Raw genomic sequence first — 17,603 nt, 5'->3', positions numbered from 1 at the left:
TGGATGTGTGAACATGTTTGTAGTTACATGTTTTGTGGTGAGTTTCAGGGCACTCTATGGGTGTCATAGGAGTGTGACTTTGGCTTGCAGCAAGAACACTAATTATTTATGTACTTGAAATGACTGTAAATGGGATGTGGTGCACCAAGGACAATGTTGGATTACATTTAGTCAAAGAGCACTAGGCCTATAGCCTAGAGAAGGGCTCTGCAATCCTGTTCCTGGAGAGCTACCATCCTGTAGGTTTACACTCCAACCCTGTTCCTGGAGATCTACCCTCCTGTAGGTTTTCACTCCAACCCTGTTCCTGGAGAGCTACCCTCCAGTAGGTTTTCACTCCAACCCTGTTCCTGGAGAGCAACCATCCTGTAGGTTTTAACTCCAACCCTGTTCCTGGAGAGCTACCCTCCTGTAGGTTTTCACTCCAACCCTGTTCCTGGACAGCTACCCTCCTGTAGGTTTTCACGCCACCCTACTCTAGCACACCTGATTCTAATCATAAACTTGTTGATAAACTGAATCAGGGGTTGGATTGAAAACCTACAGGAGGGTAGCTGTCCTGGAACAGGGTTGGAGAGCCCTGGACTAAAGTGTAATAAATTACACGACTACATTGCGTAAAAACACTCAGAATATGGCATATTCAGGCTTGGAGTCTACTTTTTTTCAGCAGGTTTGTGAGTTTGTATGCAAATGCATCCTAATGCCACTGGTTGGCAATGTATTGCACAAGTACAGTGCCTTCAGAAAGTATTCACACCCCTTGCCCCTTTCCACATTTCGTTGTGTTACAGCCTGAATTCAAAATGGATTCAATATTTTTTTTCCTCACCCATCTACACACGTAAAAATATTGAATCCAATGTGAAATGTGAAAACATGTTTTTAGACATTTTATCAAATGTATTGAAAATGAAATGCAGAAATATCTCATTTACATAAGTATTCACACCCCTGAGTCAATACAAGAGCTTTGCACACCTGGATTGTACAATATTTTCAAATTATTCTTCAAGCTCTGTCAAGTTGGTTGTTGATCATTGCTAGACAGCCATTTTCAAGTCTTGTCATAGATTTTCAGGCCAATTTAAGCCACTTAGGAAAATCTTGCTAATCAACTCCAGTGTATATTTGGCCTTGCGTTTTAGGTTACTGTCCTGCTGAAAGGTGACTTTTTCTCCCAGTGTCTCTTGGAAAGCAGATTGAACCAGGTTTTCCTCTTGGATTGTGCCTGTGCTTAGTTCTATTCTGTTCATTTTTACTCTTAAAAAAAACTCTCCAGTCCTTGCCAATGACAGCCATACCCATAACATGATGCAGCCACCACGTTATTGAAAATATAAAGTGTAGTTCTCAGCGATGTGTTGTGTTGGATTTGCAAACATAATGCTTTGTATTCAGGACATAAAGTTCATTTCTTGACACATTTTTTTGCAGTTTTACTTTAGTGCCTTATTGCAAACAGGATGCATGTTTTGGAATATTTGTATTCTGTTTATTTTGTAATTCATGTTAGTATTGTGGAGTAACTACAATGTCGTTGTGCCATCCTCAGTTTTGTGCTATCACAGCCATCACTCTGTAACTGTTTTAAAGTCACCATTGGCCTCATGGTGAAATCCCTGACTGGTTTTCTTCCTCTCCGGCAACTGAGTTAGGAAGGACGCCTGTATCTTTATAGTGAGTAGGTGTACTGATACACCATCCAACGTGTAATAATAACTTCACCATGCTAAGATAGATATTCAAAGTCTGCTTTTCACCCATCTAGGAATAGATGCCCTTCTTTGCAAGGCATTGAAAAACCTCCCTGGTCTTTGTGTTTGAATCTGTTTGAAATTCACTGCTCAACTAAGGGACCTTACATATAATTGTATGTGTGGGGTACAGAGATGAGGTCCTCATACAACAACAAAAAACACTATTATTGCACACCGAGTGAGTCCATGCAACTTATGCGACTGTTTACTCCTGAACTTATTTAGGCTTGGCATAACAAAGGGGTTGAATACTTACTGACTCAATCCATTTTTATGAGTTTGTAAAAATGTCTAAATACATAATTCCACTTTGACATTATGTGGTATTGTGTGTAGGCAGACCAGTGACACAAAATCTCAATTTAATCCATTTTAAATTCAGGCTGTAACAACAAAATGTGGAAAAAGTCAAGGGGTGTGAATACTTTCTGACGGAACAGACACTGACCAAAGGAGCGAAATAATTAGCTATGGTTAGTTAGCCTACTTATAGTAAACAGATCAGTATGAAAACAAAGCAGACTGAGGGGTGGAAAAGTAAGTGCTGTATCTTTAAGAGGCCGATCTATCCGATGCTTTGTTGTACAGAGGGGTCGGATGGGGGAAGGGCCCGAGCCGTGCATGATACAGACAAAACTTGCCTATGGCTCTCTCCGTCGATGGGGAACTGTGACAGGACGCAAAAGGAAAAGGGATCTTTCTCCTCACGACTGAAGCGTACGTACACTGTCGGGACCACAATGATATAATCACGAAAAAGGGGAAGACTGCCGAAGTTGGACCGGCGGAGATGAGCGGGGCCGTGATTGCGGCGATATACCGAGGTGTTGTTCTGCTATTGTTGCGCTGCTCGCGTGTTCCAGTTGGATTTTGAGACGGTAAGACGAAGGGTACTAGAAGGGTGACCTAAAATAAAGGCTATGGCGATAGCTAACTGGGTTTGTCTGCGTTGAAATCAGCCATACTTCCTTGGCCGAACAACTGCCCACCACCCTCGCCTTTAGGAAAATGTAGCACGGAATTCCTTGCCTCGCAGTGTATCCGTTCTCCCTTTCGCAACGAATGTTATTTTGTATTGCTTGTTACAAAAAGAGCAGAATCTGGGCCCATGGAAATAAACTTTATGGGTAGCTTGGGAAGGAAACCGATTCCATTTAGCTAATAGGATTTGAACCCTCTGAAACTGGCCTATCTAACCTATTTAAATGTGCCGCGGATTACAGTTAAAACCTGTGGATTTCCATGTATTATTATCTTCGTGAGAAAAGTGTTCTAAAATGATGTAAATCGGGTTGTATATTCCCATACCTAGTGTGTGGTCAGCTATAGTTGATTGGTGCACGTCTGTCATTTTCTCAGTCCAGCACCTGTAGGCCTACTGCACAAAATATGACCCTAATAACATAGGTTTAGGCCTACACCTAAACTCACCTAGACATTTCTAACAGTAAGGCAATATGCAAGTTTGACAGACCTTAGCCATATAGATGATCAACTCCAGAGAATAGGTTTTCATGGGTTTTCCCCCTCTTCATTAGGTATCCCTGTCTCTGTCTAGCCCCGGGCTGTGGAGATTGTTCTGAAAGGAAAAGGACAACAAACGGGGGAAGTGAACATGGCTGGGACCTCGGGCTTCTTTTCCAACGGACCCATTCCGTGGATTGAGAGTGACACCGAGATGAACAATCTTTACCGGGATCTGGAATTGGGGACCGTGTTGACTTTGTTTTACTCCAAAAAGTCCCAGCGACCTGAGAGAAGAACATTTCAGGTCAAACTTGAGACGAGGACAATTATCTGGACCCGAGGCACGGACAAAATAGAGGGAGAAAGTGAGTATGGCTCTCACATTTGAAAACGTGTGCAATGCACAGGCTGAATGATATTCTGTTTCATCCAATGAATACAATTTAGGCCTATCTTTGTTAAAAAAATATTGGGTAACTGATCACACAACTGGTCGTCACTGTCGTACAGAATATGTTCTGACAGGAGAATATGATGCCAAACCGGTCTGTTTACCTGCTGTCATAAACATGAATGTTTTTACAAAACAACAAAGCTGCAGAAGTGTCACACAATAACAAAACACTTGCTATGTAATTCTGTCCAGTAGCTTGTGATTAGACGAGTACAATTACAAAATTGTGTATTTGTTTGTACTATAATGAAGCAGTTATGGGATTTGAAGCGTGTTCAATGTTCAGATACTGGAAAAACCATGTCACAGGAGGCCAGAGCAAATTCAAAAATTGGGGCCTATAGCCTATTGAAACATCCTTATTTGGCCCCATTTGAACATGGCCGACATATCATTTTGTCCCCGTGTTAAATAAAGTGTAGAAAAGCATGCTGGATAGAAGTGTCAAATTCATCACGGGCCCTGTGTGTTTTGGTGAAGGGAGCCTTGTGCGTGCGCCCCTCACTCTGAACGGTCTCCCGGGTAGCAGGATGCCTCTCACACAGCTGTACTCTGCTCCGGATGCAGCCAAGGAGAAAGGAAAAACAGCTTTAAACAACCCCCACCACCATGTACCTATGGTTGTCCTTTGTTTGCTTAAATCCATACTTTAAAAAAATAAATAAAACCTTAATCTTATTGCTACAACCAACGACTGACTGATTTTTACATGAGATTCAATGTGCACAGCGCATACCATTTTATTAAAACGTATGGATTTCAGGAAACAAATTAAGGCACGCAACAACAAACACAGGTAAACGGTTTAACGTTTTTGAAGTATGGATACATAGCAACTTTAAGGAGTCGGAGGTTAATTTAGAAAAAACAATTCTTTGCTCAACTCCGTGGAGGAGTTTCGGTACTTGACAACGTCGGCATATGATATCCTACTCTTTGTGAGTGAGATGATATTGGCGAATGTGTCTCCTTAAAAATAGAATGGATCATTTTTACTGGAAGTGTGGGATCATTTGGGAAAGAATCAGCGCCATTTTAGTGTTCCGACCTATCGACGACGGGGAGATCAGTGGGTCTCTCACATCACCACTGACTCAGCATTTTTGATGCCTGCTGGTTGCCTCCGAGAGGAAATAAAGAATGTCTAATTACCTGCTGTATGCCTATAGATAATTCTCCCTAGTAAATTATCAAATGTAATTTGAATTTAATACAAATCTAATTGTATTTGTCACGTCCCGAATACAACAGGTGTAGACTTTACCGTGAAATGCTTACTTACAGCCCTTTTCCAACAATGCAGAGTTAAAATGTAAGAAAAGATGGGTAAATAAGACAAAAAGGAAATAACATTTACAAGGTTTACCTGTACCTAGTCAATGTGTCAATACCTCCTTAGTGATTGGTGTGCTCTTGGTCCCCTGATAAACATTTGGCATATAATAAGTGATGTAGTAGTATTCAAATTGTGTCTGGTTAAAATGCAGTTAACTTATTTGATGTAGACTGACCACACAGGAGTGAAGGACTGCACGAACGGACATAACTGTTTTGGTGGCTCAGTAACCTATCAAACCCTACCCCAGCCGCCTCACTGCTGCTTTCCCCAGCCCCCAGCCGCCTCACTGCTGCCTTCCCCAGCCGCCTCACTGCTGCCTTCCCCAGCCGCCTCACTGCTGCCTTCCCCAGCCGCCTCACTGCTGCCTTCCCCAGCCGCCTCACTGCTGCCTTCCCCAGCCGCCTCACTGCTGCCTTCCCCACCCTACCCTTGACTGAATCTCAAGCGAAGACCACAGATTAGGTCTAAGTGCACCGCGACAATTCTACACGAAACAGACAGAGACCCAAAATGTCAGTGTGGCCGAGGCGGTCCTGTCCCAAACACACATCAAGCAGGTGACCCCCTTACCTCGTCTTAAACACACCAGGCCTGGTGTGTGTGTGTGTGTGTGTGTGCCTTTATCTAACCACAGTCATAGCTTGCATCAACACACAAACATCTGGGTTTTGGTGTAGTGGTAGACAGTATGTCTTTATACTCTCAGCCAGCTAGGAACATGCTGTAAATAAGCCTACTTGACAAATCTAAACTCTTGTTTGAACAGGTGTTACTGGGATTTCTTAACATGATACTTGTATGTTGTAAGACTTGCTGGTTTAGCTAGTGTCACTAAGACTGAAATCCCAGTGTTGGCAGAATGTAGCACTTGCACTCAGTGTGACCTGAGAATGTGGACAACATAGGTTCTCATTTGTACCGACAAGCCTGAAGGCAGCGAGAGAGAATCGAGACACGCAGGACTCAATGATTCCCCCAGATATCTCCATGCCCTTGTTTAGTAAGCACAAATCAGTCCCAAGCCACTGCGTAAACAACACAAACAAATCTGAAACCAAACCTGTTTTTTTTTCTGAGTGAAGCTATTTTTGAGTCCATGCGGATCATGCTTTATTAGAATCCCACTATAGGAAAGAGAGTTTACATGGATAAAGTCGTTGATGAGTTGGCTACATCAGTGACTGCACACAACAGAACCCGAAACCCAGTAACTGCAGACATGCAGTGGTGGCTGGCCTGGTTCCATTCTGTGTGGACCATGAGCTTCCTTTTGATAGTTATTGTAGCTGTCACATTGGATAAGATCTTCTGATAAATGACTAAAATGTAAATGTTGTGGTGAGATTCTGACGAATACTCGTTTTTTTTTTTTGGTGGGAGATGTTTAGATATGCTGAAACCGTCTCAGATTTGAGAGAGAGGTGTGTGTGTTCCGGCAAAGGCACCTGCACGCCTCTGTGGAAACTCAGTCGGTATATGTAGGCCAATGGCATGCCTTGGACTAGGATTTTCCATCCTTTCAGTACACAAGTCTAATGAAAAAGGACAACCTCGGCAATACCACAGTCAAATATAGCCTGCATCATGGGTGACTGTGCATTGGCCAATTTAGTTTGTTCAAAGTTCAACAGCTCTGCTCTAATACTTCAAAACAAACTACTCTTCAGTGTAGTTTATCCTTCCATGCTTTCATCCTCAAACATGCATATTATCCCTAAAGTAAACAAAGATAGTTTTGAGCCAATGAGAGGAAGGTTAATGGGGTAGAGCAGAGAGGGAGAGACGTGTTGGTATGTTAGTCAGGATGCCTCCTCTCTTCTCCCTGTGTAAGGTCACACCTCTGGCTAGCTCTTATTTCCTGGAGCCTCTCAATAACTCTGTAAATATTTACACTGACTTACATGTTCTCTCGAATATCAACCTGTCAGATTGACTTAGTCTCAACGGAAGTCGGCTGCATAGATGCATGTGATGCAAAGTAGATGTGTTTTTGTGTGTGTGAGATTCTTCGAGATGAAAGAAGGTGGGTACGCACACACAGACACACCGTGTAGGCGGCAGAGCAGCACAGGATGTGTGGTTTAGGGCAGGAAGAGGAGCAGGAGCAGAGCTGTGTGAGACGTGTGTGAATATCTTATCGCTTAAATAACTGCACCAGGACAATCGGTGTACCTCAACACTGTCACTAACACAATCCCACTTTGCTACTGTCCGTAACTTTAACTCTCCATATGCTTTACAGCTCGTTCTTCTGGCCAAATCAGAACTTGAGATGCACATTTATACAGTAACTAGTTGTCTTGCACAAATCTCCCATTGACATGATTTATGACGTAGTTCAAGGTATGCCGTATATGCACTGAATTGGGCTATTCAGGTTTCTGTTAATTAGCTTTTGATCACCATCTGCAAGGCAAAGAAGGAAAGCTCTTGTTCTGTCTCCTCTGTTGAGGCCCGGTCGGCCCTTCTAGTGAGCAGGTGTGTGTGTGTGTGTGTGTGTGTGTGTGTGTGTGTGTGGTCGGTCCTCTGAAGGTCTTTCCCTTGACCAGTCTGTTGCAACAGTGGGGCTGGACTAAAGAGCAGTGTCTTTATGTCATGCATTGGTAACCCTCTGCTCTGCTTGACAATGTGCAAACCAAATGTGATTGGTGGATACTGTTTAGCTAACCTTAACAGACTGTTTCATGTTGGAGTGACTTGGCTGACCCCTGTATCTGTCCCCCCTCCAGTTGATATCCGAGAGATAAAGGAGATCCGAGCGGGCCAGAAGTCTCGGGACTTTGAGCGCTATGTGGAGGACTCTACAGCACGACTAGACCAGGCTCACTGCTTCGTCATCCTACACGGCACTGAGTTCCGCCTCAAAGCGCTCAGCCTAGCAGGTAAATACTAAGTACACACCACAGTATTACCTCCAAAGCTTTCCGTTTTGTCAGGTAGAGACACACCCATACCATATTATGGAACTTGAATGTCAGGACTTTGACGCCTAACCCTTGACCTCTCTCCCCAGCGACATCTGATGAGGAGATGACCATGTGGGTGAAGGGGCTGACCTGGCTGGTGGCAGACACACTGAAATCTCCCACCCCTCTACAGATAGAGAGGTACACCTTTATTCGGTTGGGTAGGCTGAGTGGGCATCACTTGATGGTGCGTTGCAAATGGCTATCACAGCACTTTGGGTGTCGAAGACTCATTCTTCAATGTAACTCTTTTTTTCACCCAGGTGGTTACGGAAGCAGTTTTATGCCGTAGATCGCAACAGAGAAGACAAGTAAGTTAAATCAATCAGTGCTTTTGGATATGAACTAAATACAGTATCATCGGAAAGTACTCAGACCCCTTGACTTTTTCCACATTTTGTTATGTTATGTTACAACCTTATTCTAAACTGGATAAATTTTATTTTTTTTACTCGGCAATCTACACACTACCCCATAATGACAAAGTGAAACAGGTTTTTAGATTTATTTTTAAATGTATAAAAAATGTAAAACAGAAACCTTTACACAAGTATTCAGACCCTTTGCTATGAGATTGGAAATTGAGCTCGGGTGCATCCTGTTTCCATTGATCATCCTTGAGATCCTTGATTGGAGTCCACCTGTGTTAAATTCAATTGACTGGACATGATTTGGAAAGGCACACACCTGTCTATATAAGGTCCCACAGTTGACAGTACATGTCAGAGCAAAAACCAAGCCATGAGGTCAAAGGAATTGTCTGTAGAGCTCTGAGACAGGATTTTGCAAATAGTCTGGGTAGCCATTTGACTAGCTGTTCAGGAGTCTTATGGCTTGGGGGTAGAAGCTGTTTAGAAGCCTCTTGGACCTAGACTTGGCCCATACCAAATCTTTTCAGTTTCCTGAGGGGCAATAGGTTTTGTCGTGGCCTATTCATGACTGTCTTGGTGTGCTTGGACCATGTTAGTTTGTTGGTGATGTGGACACCAAGGAACTTGAAGCTCTCAACCTGCTCCACTGTGGCCCTGTTGATGAGAATGGGGGTGTGCTCGGTCCTCTTTTTCCTGTAGTCAACAATCATCTCCTTTGTCTTGATCACTTTGACGGAGAGGTTGTTGTCCTGGCACCACACGGCCAGGTCTCTGACCTCCCTATAGGCTCTCTCGTCGTTGTCGGTGATCAGGCCTAACACTGTTGTGTCATTGGCAAACTTAATGATGGTGTTGGAGTCGTGCCTGGCCATGCAGTCATGAGTGAACAGGGAGTACAGGAGGGGACTGAGCACGCACCCTTGAGGGGCCCCTGTATTGAGGATCAGCGTGGCAAATGTTACCTACCCTTACCACCTGGGGGTGGCACGTCAGGAAGTCCAGGATCCAGTTGCAGAGGGAGGTGTTTAGTCCCAGGGTCCTTAGCTTATTGATGAGCTTTGAGGGCACTGGTGTTGAACGCTGAGCTGTAGTCAATAAATAACGTTCTCACATAGGTGTTCCTTTTGTCCAGGTGGGAAAGGGCAGTGTGAAGTGCAATAGAGATTGCATCATCTGTGGATCTGTTGGGGCGGTTTGCAAATTGGAGTGGGTCTAGGGTTTCTGGGATGAAACCAGCCTTTCAAAGAACTTCATGGCTACAGACGTGAGTGATACGGGTCGGTAGTCATTTAGCCAGGTTACCTTAGTGCTCTTGGGCACAGGCACTATGGTGGTCTGTATAAAACATTTTAGTATTACAGACTCTGACAGGGAGAGGTTGAAAATGTCAGTGAAGACACTTGCCAGTTGGTCAGTGCATGCTCGCAGTACACGTCCTGGTAATCCGTCTGGCCCTGCGGCCTTGTGAATGTTGACCTGTTTAAAGGTCATACTCACATCGGCTGCGTAGAGTGTGATCACACAGTCTTCTGGAACAGCTGGTGCTCTCATGCATGTTTCAGTTTTATTTGCCTCGAAGCGAGAATAGAAGTAGTTTAGCTCGTCTGGTTGGCTTGTGTCACTGGGCAGCTCTCGGCTGTGCTTTCCTTTGTAGCCTGTAATGGTTTGCAAGCCCTGCTACATCTGACGAGCGTCAGGGCCGGTGTAGTACAATCTTAGTCCTGTATTGATGCTTTGCTTGTTTGATGGTTCGTCGGAGGGCATAGTGGGATTTCTTATAAGCTTCCGGGTTAGAGTCCCGCTTCTTGAAAGCGGCAGCTCTAGCCTTTTAGCTCAGTGCGGCTGCTACCTGTAATCCCCATGGCTTCTGGTAGGGGTATGTACGTACGGCCACTGTCGGGATGATGTCATCGATGCACTTATTGATGAAGCCAATGACTGATGTGGTGTTCTCCTCAATGCCATCGGAGGAATCCCGGAACAAATTCCAGTCTGTGCTAGCAAAACAGTCCTGTAGCTTAGCATCTGCTTCACCTGACCACTTTTTTTATTAATCTAATTTTTGCTTGTAAGCAGGAATCAGGAGAATAGAATTATGGTCTAATTTGCCAATTGGAGGACGAGGGAGAGCTTTGTATGCGTCTCTGTGTGGAGTATAAGTGGTCCAGAGTTCTGTTTCCTCTCGTTGCACATTTAACATGCTGATAGAAATTTGGTAAAATAGATTTAAGTTTCCCTGCATTAAAGTCCCCGGCTACTAGTAGTGCCGCATCTGGGTGAGCGTTTTCTTGTTTGCTTATGGCGGAATATAGCTCATTCAATGCTGTCTTAGTGCCAGCCTCTGACTGTGGTGGTATGTAAACTGCTATGAAGAATACAGATAAACTCTCTCGGTAGGTAGTGTTGTCTACAGGTTATCATGAGATACTCTACCTCAGGCGAGCAATAGCTCGAGACTTCCTTAGATATCGTGCACCAGCTGTTATTTATAAAAATACATAGTCCGCCGCTCCTTGTGTGTATTGTGTGTAGATTGATGAAAAACAACAATGTAATACATTTTAGAATAAGGCTGTAACCTAACAAAATGTGGATTAAGTCAAGGGGTCTGAATACTTTCTAAAGGCACTGTAAATGATTGAAAAAGCATTGCATCAGCTGGGAGATAATGGAGAGCAATAATGCTTTTCTTTTGGAGACTTGGTACGTTTGGGTTAGTGTATTGTCAATAATTTAGACCAGTATGACTAGCCACCTGCTGTAGCAAATAGCAATATAGGCCAACCTGGACTTGGGATGAAAGTAAAACCATACAATGCATGCGGAAAGTATTATTTTTCCACATTTTGTTACGTTACAGCTTTATTCTAAAATTGATACAATAGTTTTTTTTCTCATCCATCTACACACAATACCCCATAATGACAAAACAAAGAGGTTTTTAGAATTGTTTGCAATTGTAAAAATAAAAAACATAATCACATTGACATAAGTATTCAGACCCTTTACTCAGTACTTTGTTGAAGCACCTTAGGCAGTGATTACAGCCTCAAGTCTTCTTGGTTATGACGCTACAAGCTTGACACCTGTGTTTGGAGAGTTTCTCCCATTCTTTTCTGCAGATCCTCTCAAGCTCTGTCAGGTTGGATGGGGAGTGTCGCTGCACAGCTATTTTCAAGTCTCCGAATTGTTCAATCGGGTTCAAGTCCGGGCTCTGGCTGGGCCACTCAGGGACATTCAGAGACTTCTTCCCGAAGCCACTCCTGTGTTGTTTTGGCTATGTGCTTAGGGTTGTTGTCCTGTTGGAAGGTGAACCTTCACCCCAGTCTGAGAACCTGCTCCAGAGCGCTCAGGACTTCATCAAGGATCTCTCTCTGTACTTTGCTCCGATCATCTTTCCCTCGATCGTGACTCGTCTCCCAGTCCCTGCTGCTGAAAAACAACCCCACAGCATGATGCTGCAACCACCATGCTTCACCGTAGGGGTAGTGCCAGGTTTCCTCCAGATGTGACGCTTGGCATTCAGGCCACAGAGTTCAATCTTGGTTTCATCAGACCAGAGAATCTTGTTTCTCATGGTCTGAGAGTCCTTTAGGTGCCTTTTGGCAAACTCCAAACGGGCTGCCATGTGCCTTTTACTGAGGAGTGGCTTCCGTCTGGCCACTCTATCAGAAAGGCCTGATTGGTGGAGTGCGGCAGAGATGACCTTCTGGAAGGTTTTCCCATTTCCACAGAGGAGCTCTGTCAGAGTGACCATCGGGTTCTTGGTCACCTCCCTGACCAACGCCCTTCTCCACCGATTGCTCAGTTTGGGTGGGCGCCCAGCTCAAGGAAGAGTCTTGGTGGTTCCAAACTTCTTCCATTTAAGAATAATGGAGGCCACTGTGTTCTTGGGGACCTTCAATGCTGCAGAAATGTTTTTGTACCCTTCCCCAGATCTGTGCCTTGAAACAATCCTCTCATGGAGCTCTACGGACAATTCCTTCGACTTCATGGCTTGGTTTTTGCTCTGATATGCACTGTCAACTGTGGGACCTTTTATATAGACAGGTGTGTGCCTTTCCAATCAATTGAATTTACCACAGGTGGACTCCAATCAAGTTGTAGAAACATCTTAAGGATGATCAATGGAGACAGGATTCACCTGAGCTCCATTTCGAGACTCATAGCAAAGGGTCTGAATACTAATGTAATAAGGTGTTTAATTTGTAATAAATGTGCAACATTTTCTAAAAACCTGTTTTGGCTTTGTCATTATGGGGTATTGTGTGTAGATTGAGGAAATGTTCTTATTGAATCCGTTTTAGAATAAGTATGTAACGTAACAAAATGTGGAAAAAGGGAAGGGGTCTGTATACTTTCCAAATGCACTGTATGCACAGCTAGGGAATGAGCACAGCTTAATAGTTTTTGAAGAAGCTTCGTACTGGTGTGTGTACGTGATGTGGAGGTGTGAAGGAACAAACCTTTCAGCCACAGACCTGCACAGCTTCCTGGTGTTTGTGTGTGTGTGAGAGAGCACCTCCTCCCCCCCCCATTCAGAAGCAGCTTCCTTTAAGTAGTCCTGAGGTTAAGTTACGACATGGCACTCTTCCAGAAGTGTGTGTGCATCTTCATTTGTGTGTTTGGCGTTGTGTGTATTTTAGGATATCCTGTAAGGATCTGAAGAGCATGCTGTGCCAGGTTAACTACAGGGTCCCCAACATGAAGTTCCTCAGAGAGAAACTTCCGGTAACATCCTCACACTCATCACATTTCCCCTAATACCCCCTCCCCACCAGTGTGTGTGTTTCCAGTGTCTTCCTAACCCTGTGGCAACATTTCCCCCTCTCCTCTCACTCTTTCTCTCAGGACTCGGAGTTGAGGAATGGAGATGTGTCCTTTAGCCAGTTTTCCCAGCTCTATCGCAGCCTGATGTTTGACGCCCAGAAAGCTGTAAGTCATCTTCACCCTTCTATCCTAATCTTCTCTCTCACCCCATCTCTGTCTGCCTGCTTCTCAAATGGCTCCCGAATCAAGAGGCCCGTTAAAACCCACAGAGCCTCTGGTAGGAACCATGAGGCCCAGCAGGCAGGCAGAAGACAGGAGCTGTGTTGTCATACTGAAACCACAAGGTTTATTGTGTTTAATAATTTTCTTTACTTTTGTCTTTCAGATGGAGATTCCTTTTCTACAAAGGTAGATACTCACACACCCAGCCTGAGCATCATGTTATACTGTAGACGTGAGTTGTGTAACACCGCTCTCCCTCTGTCAGGTTCATTGAGAGACCAGAGCAGAAGATCTTACTAGAAGACTTCAAGACTTTCCTTCTGGAGGCCCAGAAGGTATTACTGGATGATATAGCATTATTATCTACCTAAGTTCCTAGGGATTCAGTACAACACAACGCTTGACTTGTCATACACTTTAACTAGTTCTCTAGTAAATGTGTTACGTGTTAATACACAAGGAAATCAAATGACCTGAAGAACATATTTGGGCAACAATGTGTTGTGTGTTCGTAGGAGCTGTGGGCCACCGACAACAATAAGGTGCAGGAGTTTATGTTTGGGTACCTGAAGGACCCACTGAGGGAGGTGGAACAACCCTTCTTCCACCAAGATGAGGTACCTTCTCTCTCCTAGGCAATAAAATAAAAGTGCCACTATGATTAACTGTTTTCATGTTACACGGTGGTGAGAGTACATCCAACAGACATCGCTCGTCCTAATATTTATATCATTTCTTAATTCCCTTTTACTTTTAGAATTGTGTGTATTGTTGTGAATTGTTAGATATTACTGCACTGTTGGAGCTAGGAACACAAGCATTTTACTACACCCGCAATAACATCTGCTAAATATGTGTATGTGACCAATAACATTTGATTTGACATTTCACATTATATAACTTAATTTGGAATATAACACCCACATCTTGCTGGTGACCTGAATGTGCCTGAGTTCTGTGCAAAGGAGACATTATTAGTTATTGTCAAACCACGTGATTTGTCTGAAATGTCTGACAAAGGAAGTGCCTCTAGTGTCTACCTACAGGATAGAACACTTCATATGTCTGGGCCTGTGATTAGTAGAGAACTCTGACTTTCAGTTGAGCACAATCACAAAGGGTGCCTGGTTTTCGCATGGTAGTGCTCTTCATTGGACTGTTTCTTTGTATTCATCAGAACCCCAATATTGATTGCGTTTCTTCCCTCCCCCCTCTGTCTAGTTCCTGACATACCTGTTTTCCAAAGAGAACACTGTCTGGGACTCAGCCCTGGACCAGGTGTGTCCTGAAGACATGAACAACCCCCTGTCTCATTACTGGATATCCTCATCTCATAACACGTAAGAACAGCGGGAGTGGGGGAGGGAGAAGAATGGATTACTGTATTTGAAATCAGTGTTGTGCTAATGCTGGCTTCACATGAATGGTAAGAGAGAAAACATAGTTTCCCAGACATTTTTCCCTAGTCCAAGGGGATTTGTGTCCTACAGTTCTGATGTATATCAGATTAAATTGGTATATTCTAACAATTCCTTTTTAACAGTGAGAACTGGGCTTTGATTGTGTAGGAAAATGTCATTTTCCTCCCATTGAAACATGGTGAGAAGAGGTTAATGTGATAACGTTTTGTTGGCTGTGAAACAATACTCCTGGAAGTGAGGAATGAAAACGTCCATGTTGCTTTGATAAAGTCTGAATTGCCTGGCTAAGTGAGAAAGGGGTGTTTACACTAACCAACAAAGACAGAAATACCTTTTTGATTCTGTATTCAATGTTTCACTACTGCCATGGAAGGGGATGTGAAGAACACAGGATGAAGGGAAAGGAGGCTTCTATAGACTATCTGATGTTGTGTGTGTGTTTGTAGCTACCTGACAGGTGACCAGTTTTCTAGTGAGTCGTCCCTGGAAGCGTACGCACGCTGTCTGAGGATGGGCTGCCGCTGCATCGAGTGTGAGTTTATTATATACACACACACACCCCTAACTCTGCTCTCTCCATAACCCAATGTCTTTCAGACCTAAAGCCACTCTTCTCCACAATATCTGCATGACAAACACACCTCGTAAACTGTATCCCTGCAGACTGCACTGGTAGTGAGGGAACACTGTTCAGACCGGTTTCTAAAGGATCTGACTATTTTTAGAGACAGTCGTACTGCACTGCTGCTCCGTTCAGAAAGGCACATATGACACTTTAATATTTCATCTTGATTTAAACCAGGAAGTTACACACACACACAGTGCCTTTAGAAAGTATTCACACATCTTGACTTTTTCCACATTTTGTTGTTACAGCCTGAATTTAAAATGGATTAAATAGAGATGATGTCACTGGCCTACACAATACCACATAATGTCAAAGTGGAATTATTTTTTTAACAAATTAATTAAATGAAAACATGAAATGTCTTTGGTCAGTAAGTATTAAACCACTTTATGACAAGCCTAAATAAGTTCAAAGTAAAAAATCTGCTTAACAAGTCACAAAATAAGTCACATGAACTCACTCTGTGTGCAATAATAGTGTTTAACATGATTTTTGAATGACTACCTCATCTCTAACTTACACATTCAATTATCGGTACGGTCCCTTTGTCGAACATTGAATTTCCTAATGCCTCGCAAAGAAGGGCACCCATTGGTAGATGAGTTAAAAATCAGACATTGAATATCCCTTTGAGCATGGCAAAGTTATTTAATGACACTGGATGGTGGATCAATACACCCAGTCACTACAAAGATAGTCATCATTCTTAACTCAGTTGCCGGAGAGGAAGGACACTGCTCAGGGATTGCACCAAGAGGCCAATGGTGACTTTAAAACAGTTACATGGCTGTGATGGGAGAAACCTGAGGATGGCTCAACATTGTAGTTACTCCACAATACTAATGTAAATGAAAGGGTGAAAATGAGGCCTGTACAGAATAAAAATATTACAAAACATGCGTCCTGTTTGCAATAAGGCACTAAAGTAAAACAGAAGGGGGAAAAAAAGAGAAATTAACTTTATGTTTGGGGCAAATAAACACAACACATCACTGAGTACCACTCTTCATATTTTCAAGCATAAGGTAGTAGCTGCATTATGTTATGGGTATGCTTGTCATTGGCAAGGACTAGGGATTTTTATTATTTTTTTGCATAAAAAGAAGCTGAATAGAGTTAAGCACCGGCAATATCCTAGAGGAAACCTGGTTCAGTCTGTTTTCCAACAGACAATGGGAGAAAATTCACCTTTCACCAGGACAATAACTTAGACAAGTTTACATACACTAAGTTGACTGTGCCTTTAAACAGCTTGAAAAATTCCAGAAAATGATGTCATGGCTTTAGAAGCTTCTGATAGGCTAATTGACATAATTTGACAAAACTCAGTGCCTCTTTGCTTGACATCATGGCAAAATGAAAAGAAATCAGCCAAGACCTCAGAAAAAAAATTGTAGACCTCCACAAGTCTGGTTCATCCTTGGGAGCAATTTCCAAATGCCTGAAGGTACCACGTTCATCTGTACAAACAATAGTACGCAAGTATAAACACCATGGGACCACGCAGCCGTTATAGCACTGAAGAAGGAGACGATGAACGTACTTTGGTGCGAAAAGTGCAAATCTATCCCAGAACAACAACAACAAAGGACCTTGTGAAGATGCTGGAGGAAACGGTACAAAAGTATCAATATCCACAGTAAAACGAGTCCTATATCGACATAACCTGAAAGGCCACTCGGCAAGGAAGACGCCACTGCTCCAAAACCGCCATAAAAAAGCCAGACTACGGTTTGCAACTGCACATGGGGGCAAAGATTGTGCTTTTTGGAGAAATGTCCTCTGGTCTGATAAAATAGAACTGTTTGGCCATAATGACCATCGTTATGTTTGGAGGAAAAGGAGGCTTGCAAGCCGAAGAACAACATCCCAACCGTGAAGCATGGGGTGGCAGAATCATGTTGTGGGGGTGCTTTGCTGCAGGAGGGACTGGTGCACTTCACAAGATAGATGGCATCATGAGGAAAGGAAAATTATGTGGCTATATTGAAGCACCATCTCAAACAGTCAGGAAGTTAAAGCAAATGGGTCTTCCAAATGGACAATGACCCCAAGCATACTTCCAAAGTTGTGGCAAAATGGCTTAATGACAACGAAGTCAAGGTATTGGAGTGGCCATCACAAAGCCCTGACCTCAATCCTACAGAACATTTGTAGGCAGAACTGAAAAAGCATGTGCGAGCAAGGAGGCCTATAAACCTGACT

General features: G+C 43.4%; 1 protein-coding gene across 1 annotated transcript in view; it reads left to right on the top strand.

The window, feature by feature from the left end:
• The first annotated feature begins 2,316 nt into the window (after positions 1-2,316).
• plcg1 (phospholipase C, gamma 1) overlaps positions 2,317-17,603 on the top strand; it is a 32,869-nt gene continuing 17,582 nt past the window's right edge. Inside the window, 12 exon segments of the mRNA XM_029724425.1 lie at positions 2,317-2,638; positions 3,299-3,592; positions 7,750-7,902; positions 8,034-8,127; positions 8,250-8,297; positions 13,004-13,088; positions 13,209-13,292; positions 13,513-13,535; positions 13,615-13,684; positions 13,865-13,966; positions 14,571-14,689; positions 15,217-15,302. Coding sequence (XP_029580285.1) covers positions 3,376-3,592; positions 7,750-7,902; positions 8,034-8,127; positions 8,250-8,297; positions 13,004-13,088; positions 13,209-13,292; positions 13,513-13,535; positions 13,615-13,684; positions 13,865-13,966; positions 14,571-14,689; positions 15,217-15,302 — 1,081 coding nt within the window. The 5' untranslated portion in view covers positions 2,317-2,638; positions 3,299-3,375.

This window comes from Salmo trutta, chromosome 30 (genome assembly GCF_901001165.1).
Source record: "Salmo trutta chromosome 30, fSalTru1.1, whole genome shotgun sequence".
Lineage (NCBI taxonomy): Eukaryota > Metazoa > Chordata > Actinopteri > Salmoniformes > Salmonidae > Salmo > Salmo trutta.
This window is presented reverse-complemented; position numbering and strand designations above follow the sequence as displayed.